General features: G+C 39.0%; 1 protein-coding gene across 1 annotated transcript; it reads left to right on the forward strand.

Annotated features, from left to right (window-relative positions):
- Positions 1 to 1964: 1964 nt before the first annotated feature.
- On the forward strand, positions 1965 to 10146 carry LOC140234132 (small ribosomal subunit protein eS21-like). Its single transcript, XM_072314206.1, has 5 exons — positions 1965 to 2113; positions 5669 to 5732; positions 6927 to 6998; positions 8594 to 8649; positions 9886 to 10146. Exons 1-5 carry the CDS (start codon positions 2064 to 2066, stop codon positions 9893 to 9895), a joined length of 252 nt encoding a protein of 83 aa, XP_072170307.1. The 5' UTR covers positions 1965 to 2063; the 3' UTR covers positions 9896 to 10146.
- The last annotated feature ends 539 nt before the right edge of the window (positions 10147 to 10685 follow it).

Below are 10685 nucleotides of genomic sequence, written 5' to 3' on the forward strand. Positions count from 1 at the left end.
TCCTTTCTCACTCTAAAACTTTATTTCATTTGCATGCACTTCTATTGATCTCACTCACTTTGACTCCTAAATTATAGCATTGGCCTATGGGAGTCTCACTCTCAACTACTTTCCAATGTTGGCAGCCCTGCAACTCTACTTTTCCCTTTTTAAAACATTTGGTTGTTATGATCGTAATTTGGCGATATAAGTGTCGTAGATCTGATAGTCTAACTTGAAAACTCGCCGGTAGTGTATAAAAATGGGCATGAGATCCATCGCCAGTTCTAGTAGGCCTAACTTCTACATCATGTATTGATCATGGCATTTTCCCCCCATGAGGTCCATTGTACAATCCCTATCATGCTACAGACACGTATACTCCAAGTATTATTGGAATTCGAACGGTTAAGAGCGTTACTTCATGGGAGGATCAACAATTATTTTCAGTTTCAGTAAGTTTTCAGTAGGCCTACGTTTTATTTCTCCACTATAAAAGAAAAATAAGGATGACAATAGGACCTATTGGACATATTCACAAGTCATGAAAATATAGACAAGAGTCCTCATAACAAAACATAAAAATGATCATGTGAATGATATAATATCATGGCAAATAATAATAATAATAATACTAATACTAATACTACTACTACTACTAATAATAATAATAATAATAATATGAAATATTTATTTAGCGCTTCATACAACACGTTTCGAAGCGCTTTAAATGCTAAACAACCAACCAACCAAACAAACAAACAAACATACAAATCAGCGTAGAATAACAAATATACAAATGCATACAGGGCCTACATAATCATTAATTCTGCTCTTTATACAGGCCTACAGGTGGAGGAAACTGTTTTCAATAAGCAAACTAGATTGACTTGGACAGCGGCCTTTACACTAGGTCCTAAACATTACAAGTTGTAACCATGGGGTTTTTTTCCCAAGAGGAAACTTACAGAAAATGTAGGCCAATAAAGACCTATTAGGCCCTATTCTACTGAAGACCGATCACAAAATCTTTATTAGGGCCCCCATGTACTGTGATTTTATATATTCAATTCTATAAAATATTCATAATATGAAGAGTTTGTTCGCAAAAACCGATAAGTCCATATTTGCCAAATGGAGATATTTGCGATTAAAGGTCAAGAAAAATAAAGAGAATAATATGAAAATTTTTGCTTCTTTCGACCATAACTTCAAAAATGTACCTTTATATGTTGTGACCAATATATCATTTAAAAGGTATTATTTTGTACTTTATGATAGAGACCGCACTTCAAAATCTTCAAAAATGTGACATCGGTTTTTGCGAACAAACTCTTCATATGTTTCTGTTAGAAATGGAAAAAATGAATGAATGAATGAAGAATGAATGAATGAATAAATGAAAATGAAAATGGGCTAAGCGTCATTCTCAAATGTGTAACGCGAGTCGACCGTCTAGAACTAAACCGTTTTAACAGTGATATCTCAATAAAAATAACAAGGAACCGGAATATTACTTTTGAAGATATGAAATGTCCCATATTTTCTTGTTTTCTGTTTTCTAGCAGCTTTATCTCAACTTAACAAGAATTAAGTTACCGATACATATGTATTGCAATGAAACTCTTCGTATATTGGATGATAATACAATTTAACACAGCTGCACTCTTGTTCAACTAAATTACTTAGTACAATGTAGGGATGTACAATGTACTAGTACTGTACTGGATACATGTACTTGCTAGTCCAGTGTACTGGTAATCCGAGCTACCACAACAATGTTCACGCGCAGTGCAGTGTAGAGCTGCACTGGCTAGAACAGGACAGTGTAGAGCGCATTGTAACACTGTAGAGCACTGGAGTTCAGTGTAGAGCACTGTGGTGTAGAGTTCATACAGTGTTAAATTCAGGCTCGTTCACGGTCCTTTCCTTTTCTGTCCGTCGAGCAGGTAAGACCATGTCGATTTAGTTGCCGTACTTTTATGCTTTGTGTGCTGCCTTTCCGTGAAAACTCACTGGAGATGAATAAACAGTGATTGATGTCAATGTTTTCTTAATCCTTTTGCAGATTCATAATCATCAAGATGCAGAACGAAGCCGGAGAATACGTTGATATGTACACTCCGCGAAAGTGGTGAGTTGACCAACGTTGGTGCGTGTATGCAATAGCGTCATTAGTGTACCATAGGAAGGCATGGCATGGCGATGGCATGGGTACGCGAGTACGACATGTGTGCAGCTGTGAGTGTGTGTCCGCTGTGCTAGTTATGCTGCCTGACTGATACCCCTTTCCCGCTGAAGAAAATCTTCCCCGGGGGCACCTGGGGGCACCCGGGGAACCCCGCAGTGTGAAAGGTCACTCGGTTGAAACCTAGGGGAAGCCTAGGTGAAACACCGATGAAATTTTGGGCAATTTTTACCCGAGAAGCGTCCTGGGTAAACACCGATAGTTCAACGGGAAATCACCCGGTGGTTCACCGAGAGCGCCCAGCATGAAAGGTTGTCTCGGTGAAACACCGGGGAAAATATGCAGATTATGTCAAAGGTCATGTCTTCTTTCTGGTCATGCACACGTTTTCAGCTAGCTAGCGCGCACTCGACCTCCCAAATCCACACGTACAGGGTACTAGTAATTCGTGTTTGTAAACATACACACGACACTACATAGTATGTCGTTTCGTGTGCAATGTGGCGTTCACAGTGCGACAGCATTGTTTTCCATCGTGCTGTGCATTGTATTGTTTAATTAGCACGCCGTGTATACAAAGCTGATATAGGTTTACCATGTACTTGATCGCTCTGATGCTTCCTCCTTCTTCGTCTTCCTCTAGTGTCTAGCTCTTAACTCTTCCAGTAAAGTCTGATAGTGATACAGTCCGCCTCTTGCTTGATTTTTTCGTATTTTGTGCTTTTCTCGTCAAGTGCTGGGTTTACAGTGTGCAGGAGAAATCCGTTAACGTTTTGTACTGTTGAAATTTGAGGGAATTTTGCAAATGGCTGGAGCGTGGACCAAAGACGAAGAGAGATTGTTACTTCAATCATGGACCTACTTCGTTGTAGGTCCATGCTTCAATTGCGTAGCGAGGCAGCAGTGAACGAAGAACTGAGCGGGACGTCGGCTGACGCTGGCACCGCGTACGAGTCCCTCCTCCGAAAACTTGCTGAACATGGGATCGAAAAAACCAAATCGCAGATGCACAACAAACTCAAGTCCATAAGATCACCCACGTTGCGAGCAGAAAACCCGTCTAGGGGAAAGTTTCACCGAGAGCAGTGTGAAACGACGGCACTGAAACTTTCACCGAGAGGTTCCCCGGTGAATTCACCGGGGAACCTCTCGGTGGTTCACCGAGACGGGCAGCGGGAAAGGGGTATGAGCCTGCCTGACTGAGCTCTGAGGCCAGGCCTGCCCTGCCCTTAGCCTGACCAGACACTGTGCTGAGCACAGGGTCTGACATGAGTTAGTGTTTCAACGTTGTAAACGACCGTCACTATTGACGGCAAAATCACATAAAATACCTTTTATTTTGTATGATTTTAAGAGTAATATAATTGCAACACTTATCTACAGCATATTTTCCTGATTGTTGAGTTGAATTCGGCGTTTTGTTGGTATCCAGACCTTATTGTTGAATTTTTCGGAGTATAGATCGTGCGGTGGCATCTTTTCCTTCGAGAGCTTCAAAAAATCAACAAACTACCTACGCCCGTGCGCCCGTGCGTTTCATGTGTTACGTAAAAATTGTAGTAGATCCGCGCGTGCTGCACCGGCAATGATTTGACCTTTTTTAGTCGAGGTCACCCGACTATCTCCGACTACCTACGTTGTAGTACTGTGTAGAGTATACGAGAGTGAATGCCATTCATATAACACGCAGATGAGGAGTGAAGCAGTAAGGACGTTTATAGACCTGATTTCAGCCATAGATTTCGGTAAGTTTTAGACATAATTAAACAAAAAATCGCATACCGGTTATTGAGTGATGGTCATAGATTACGATAATTCCTTATATTTTAGTTTTCCACGATTAATAAAGATATTCATGAAGGAAACAGAGAACGATAACAACGTCCGCGAAGGAATAGAGGTGCAGCGCTGTCGCGGTAATCGCGACAGCGGCTGCGTGTAGTTACCCTGCCCTGTGCTGCGGCCACATGCGGCGGTGACGGTGTGCAACAGCCAGTGCAGTACCAGTGTCAAATAACTATAAAAGTTAAAACAATTGTTAATTACACCGTGCAAGCCACTGATTTTGATCTTATTTATTCTTACTCTCCCAAATGCAAATCTGTCCCAAATCTCAAACAGTCTTTTTTCCCAAAATCCGCCAACAAAGATTGATCATCTGATCATTGGAACTCCCTTCCCCACTCATTAATTTCCATCAACATCAAGGATTCAATGATATTTAAACAAAAGCTAAAGAGCACACAGCTCGATTAGATACTGTTCCCTCACAGACCGCTATCAACGTTGAGTGATGTTCCGGCTGGAGCTTTTCAACCATGGTACCGTGAAACCTGTGCGACGTGACATCGTTGTTTTGACTGAGCTGCACAGTACAGTCAGTGTGTCTAACGGTTAGAGGTTCTACACTTCCCAGGACTAACGTTAGAATCTACAATGTTTGCCGTTACATCTAACGTTAGTGTCTAACAATACAGTGTCAATGAAACAATTTTTGACAGTTTGGGAGCTACAGCATGTAGGCTATATAGTACTATAATGGAAGATATTTTGCTCACTTTTCAGGATGGGGGATTCTGGAAACAGCTTCACCTCCATCCATGGTATTGACTTTGTTATTAAGGTTGTACTTAGCCAAGGGCCTACAGTTTGGCCTAACCAATTGTTATATGCTTTTTTTTTTTTTTTTTTGCAAATGTCACAAAATTTTGTATGGTTGAAGAATAATATCTCCCACCATCGTGTATGAAATCTTACACTCCACAGTAACTTGGTAACTACACCTAGGATACCTAAGAGTTTTCAATTTGTTTTGTTATTAATGAAAAACTGACACCATGTCACTCAAGAATGCACTCGCTTTCCTATTGCAATGCTTTACACTTGTGCTGGTCCAATAGTCCGAGATAGGTAAAAATCACTGTCAGGCCAGTAACTTTTCAGGCATTGCCAAATTTACGGGTCCGACGTGCTGGGGGGGGGGGGGGGGGGGGATTGATCAGGCCAGTTGAAAAAAGGACCACTGAGAATTTTAGTTTCAGACCTGGTAAAGAATTGCAAAACTTGGTTGGTATCTAGGACCCGCTGGTCCGACAGGGACAGGTTGGACTGTACAGCAGTAGAAAAATGGATTAGCGTGCAGCCCTGCCTTTTGTACTAAGAATAATTGTTGAATTTTATTGTTGTTTGTTTGTTTGTTTTTTCTTTTTTTGGGGGGGGGGAGGTCAGTATTAATTCACTGAAAATCTAAAGTCTTGTTTCCTCCATCATTATGAAGTTTCTAGTTTTATTCTGAGGAAAAGTCCTCTCCAATATTACTGCATACCAGCTTATGAAAGAAATCTTATTTTCAGGTTTGCATAGTAAGGGCCCTATGAACCTGCACAGACATGTTGTATGTCCATTCTTGTTTACATTTGTGATAGCGAGTTTTAACTGGGTACTAGTAGGTTTATAGCACCCTTCATTGCTCATCAAGTGTATTCTTTCTTTTTGTTACAGTTCGCAGAGTAACCGCATCATCAGTGCGAAGGACCATGCGTCCATCCAGATCAATGTAGCAGAGGTAAGCTGGCTGATCTTGGTGTCAGTAGCGAGCTTTAGATCTGTGCCCCTGATGTATGACACTGCTACTCGTATACCAGGCAAAAGATGCTGTACTGCACAAGCACGAGACAGCTGTTTCTACTGTTCCAACCCATACACGGAAGGAGGCACATCTTGAACATTAGTTTTGCAGATCTAGTGCTCGCTATTGTTACTTAGAAAAAAGGAAACCCCAAACGGTTATAATTCTTTAAAGTACATATTCATGTAGTGTTTGTCCAAGTTGGTATTGCCCCAGGGTTTAACACCCCACCACCACCACTACATCCATGCTGTTATGTCACATTTTGATGGTACAATTATGTACACTTATGGCTTGTACAATAGAGAAGTGTTCATAATCATGAGATGTGTAGTAGTATTTTGTGAATATACATGCGCACAGTGCAAAGTCACTGTTCGTAATTATGCAGAGTTCTGAAATTAAAAGGGACAAATGTACAAACCTGTAGCCCTGTTGGTGTCCATGTTACCATACATATGTGCTGTAATATTCAACTTCGTAAGTTTAGTATATTGTGAATCAGGACTTGTGAAACAGTTCCGTGACTGATTAAATTCGCGGTCAAGAACCACAGCCGTGAAATGTCATTGTGATCTGTTTTGTTTTTGTTTTGTTTTTAATAAGAAACAGAGTAAGTTAAATAATTCCCACTTCTGTATTGATGCAAATTTGTTTTAAAACGAAAGGCAATACTTCAGCCTGTTGTTCATTTTGTGAACGTCAGTAGACATATTGCAAAGATTCAAGATTGCAAGAGGTTTTTTTTTATTTTGCCACTGCACCAGTAATGCACATACACACAACAGGCTTGGCTGTTTGCTGTTTGCAACAACAGTTGTAACGTGAACAACAGCATAGCTAGCCAACTGCACAAATCAGGAGTGAAAGACACATGGCAAAAATCAGGATTTTTAGTGCAGTGAGTGCTGTCATTTCAGATCGTTACAACAAGCTTTATGCTTTTGTCACAAATACCCACTTGCACAGTTTGCCAACCAACTTTCATTGAATTTTTTTAAAATGTAGCACTGTATCCTAATGTCATAGTCTTTCAATGTCAGTGTAAGTGATCCTATAAAAAGTAATTTCTGCTATTTTTATGTGCAGTACAGGTTGTGATAACCAGTGCAAATTTACCCTTTCCTTTAGGTCGACCCACAAACGGGCATCTACACACGCAACTTCAAGACCTACGCCATCTGTGGAGCCATCCGCGGAATGGTATGTTATCTGTGAAGGCTTTATCACTGCTCTTTCATAGTCCTCAGTTTTCCTTGGCCCTTTCCTCGCTGGCACACTTTGCACGACTTTTCTCATGGCTAACCCCCATCAAACCGTGGTGCTAGATAGTCTCTCCCCATTGAAGAGGCTGGCCAATCTTTCCAATAGCCTGTGAGAATGGGCACAAGGCTTGATATACCCAAGGAAATAGACAAGGGAAGAGAGAGATGGAATTAAAAGTGGAATTTCATCCTAAATTGTAATTAACTTTCAACACACAAGATGTGTTGGCATGTTGAGTCACAGATGCACTGAAGAGAACAGTGACATTGTCTTAGTAAAGACAGGAGTATTCTTCTTCATTACTGGAACCCTCCATTCTCTGAGAGTGTAGTGCTGCAATCACTATGTTTTTTGTGAAAAGAAGTGTATTATCACTTCTGCTATGGATCTGAAAAACCAAAAAAAAAAACCCCAAAAAGTGTTGAACAGAAAACAGAATGGGAGTGTTGAGTTATCTGTACTGTTAGTCAACCCTGCACTAGTGTAGTGCAATTCCACTGTAGAACGTCCCATTTGCTCATTAATTCAAGATTCTTCACACATAGCCAGCACAGTGGACTCTTGTAATAACCAAACTGCATTGCACCATATGAGTCACCTTGTAATTTTGTGATCAGAGTTTAACCCTAATCCCACCGGGTTTTTTGAGGGACTTGAAACCACTGGGGGGCTTTTTGGCCCCCCCTTCAGATCTCGGTCGTGGATCGTGCAATCCTCGTGAAAATTTGCACCGAGGTAGAGGCCAATGTAATCTCCAAGATTGTGTAGTTAGATTTTGCAAATTTTAATTTATGTATTTTATATTAATTTATGCTAATTTATGCAAAAATAAATAAATAAAAAAAAACAAAGCTGCAAGACTTCTAATTTTTGGTGAATATATTCTTTTCATTATCCTCAACAATAATATTGAAGCAAAAATTGGACCTCATAATTATTTCTTATGTATTTTATTGTTTATTGAATTTCTTATGTATTTCTTTGTTTTTTTTTACTTTTTGATTTTGTTTTTTCGTCAAAATTTGTCGCAAAAACTTTTTAAAGCATAATCAGGCTAAAATAAATCATTATCAGCCATTAAAAGTAAAGATATCTATTTTTATATGAATTAATTGCTAAAACACAATTTACATTGGATTTGTACACAAAATCATTTTTTTGAGCAATTTTTGGGTCGCCGAATTTTTTTCAAAGGGGCGTGGCTTCAAAATGGTATGCCCGGGAACGACAGAGTTGGTCTCAAAAGTTGCATGATACTTGAAAGAAAAAAGTCATAAAATGTCGCGGCAAGAGCATCACGTGTTGCGGAATAATCACGTGAAACGTCGAGGAAGACTTAAAAAAAAAAAATCAACTGTACACTTAAACAAAGATTATTTTTATTAATCACATTAGTGTTCTTTGTAACAAAAGTCTTGTACATGTACAAATGAATTCTCAGGTCAAACATATACAACAGGTACTTGTGTTTCCATGTCCTGTGCTGTATAATGTTTGCATAACTCTTATTACTATTTTCATCATAATTTCAGGGTGAGTCAGATGACAGTCTTAACAGGTTGTCACAAAGGGACGGATACATCGCAAGGTGAGATAGTAGTGCAGTGCAGGCAGCACTGAAGTGCCCTCCAGTAAAAAGTTACTGTTAAAGCTATTATTATGGCATACATATTATGTATTTTTGCATGTGAGGAGGTCACAGACATTTTTGCGAGATGTTGGTTCTGTGGTTTGACATCAAGGCTATTGTAAGTTCACTAATGCAGGCCTGTCAATTTGTGATGTTTTCATGTGGGGATGAATTCAAGGACCGACGGTTATACCGAAATGTTGGGAAATTTAATCTTCAACAATTCAACAGTATAGACATTGAAAAGATGACCCTCCTCACTCTGATAAAATAATGTAAAATGTGTCCAGCAGGATGAAAGAAACACAACAAAATTAAAAATCAGGAAGTCTGTTGACGCCAACTAAGGTCGTGTTTTTATGAGGTCATGTGACTGTTCATATGAGACACAGGCTTGCAGTGATGAAAGAGTATTAAAGGTTTGTGTTGCATGCTCTCACATTTTCAGTGTGATTCCTATGTAGAGAAGATTCTCATACTGACTCGTTTGGGTCTAAATTGTTCTATGTTGTATGTGAAGATACTGAAAGCAGTGGAATGCGATGAAACTGAAATTAGAGTGGAAAAATGAAACTTTATGTTGTTATAATGAGTTTAGTTTAGCAAAAGAGTAAAGAATATCTTTGCACAAATCATGTTTTGCAGGAGTAGAATTAACTCTTTATGAGGCATCGGGTTTGACCTTTACTCTTGTAGGAGACTCCTGAAAAATGTAGATTTTGGTAATGCTGCTTGTATCCAATCCGTGATAATCACTCTAATAATGTTTGCCCCAAAAGTTTAGACTGCCATTTTGTTGGTTACAGGTGAATTTACAAGTGTAGAATTTATTTCGATCATAGTCGTTTGCCCATGTTATGTTTTTGTTTTTCTCAAATTGCTTGTTTCATTTGCTGTGGTAGAAATGCGGAGAAAATACTGTATACGCCATATATTTAGTGAATGGTCAAATTTGCGATTGTGGAGCAGAATTATAAACAAAGAAATGTATGCGTGCAGGTAGCATTCATGTTGGGATCAGAGTTAATATTTTTGCGCAATTTTAAAATTCCCAAATGGCACCTGGCCCGCAATTTAGCGAAAATAGATACCCCAGGAAATATATGACGTATACATGTACAGTAGTTTGATGATTATCTAAAAATGTTATGCTTGGATTGATCTGTCAAGTGATGCATTCCTTTGTCTCCATAGCAACTTCTGAGGGATGCCATCAAATCTCCGGAGGGGATCACTTGTTCTTGAACAGATGCCATGGAGGAACCTTTGCAAGGACCCTACAAGAATGAGAGCAAATTGATGAACTTCGCCTGGACACACTTACACACTCATACAGCAGCGTGATATGAACTGTGTAGGGCATTGGCATCGCCTGTTGAATTTATCTGTGTAGTGTTCATCTACAATAAGTGTGGTGTTGTTGAAGAATAAATGATCCTACTCTAAAAATGTGAATCTGATGCTGATTAATGTCTCTTCAATCAAGGAGTCATTTTGTTTGGGTAACTGAGATAAAGTTTCAAATGACGATATATGCAGTACACTCCTGTCATAACAAACAGAGTTACCCTGTATGATGAAATTCTGCTTACAATGAAGTAAAATTCAGGCCGCAACACTATCCAATCTATGTATTTTTATTGTTTATTTGAAGAGTTTGTTCACAAAAACCGATAAGTCCATTTTTTAAGATTTTGAAGTACGGTCTTTGTCATAAAGTACAAAATAATACCTTTTAAATGATATATTGGTCACATATAAGGGTACATTTTTAAAGTTATGGTCAAAAGAAGCAAACATTTTCATTTTATTCTCTTTATTTTTCTTGACCTTTAATTGCAAATATCTCCATTTGGCAAATATGGACTTATCGGTGTTTGCAAACAAATTCTTCATATATTCGGTTATAATGAAATTTTGATATAAGGAAAGAAAACTGCTGGTCTCGAGGACTTCATTATAACGGGAGTCCACTGTATGCCAGTTATCGGAAC

This window comes from Diadema setosum, chromosome 10, assembly GCF_964275005.1.
Source record: "Diadema setosum chromosome 10, eeDiaSeto1, whole genome shotgun sequence".
Classification (NCBI taxonomy): Eukaryota; Metazoa; Echinodermata; class Echinoidea; order Diadematoida; family Diadematidae; genus Diadema; species Diadema setosum.

Excerpts from the sequence above, each read along its gene's own strand:
- LOC140234132 (XM_072314206.1), top strand. The coding sequence starts at position 2,064 with ATGCAGAACGAAGCCGGAGAATACGTTGATATGTACACTCCGCGAAAG. Across the intron at positions 5,733-6,926 it reads TCCAGATCAATGTAGCAGAG|GTCGACCCACAAACGGGCAT; the intron begins GTAAGCTGGCTG and ends CCTTTCCTTTAG. Across the intron at positions 6,999-8,593 it reads GTGGAGCCATCCGCGGAATG|GGTGAGTCAGATGACAGTCT; the intron begins GTATGTTATCTG and ends TCATAATTTCAG.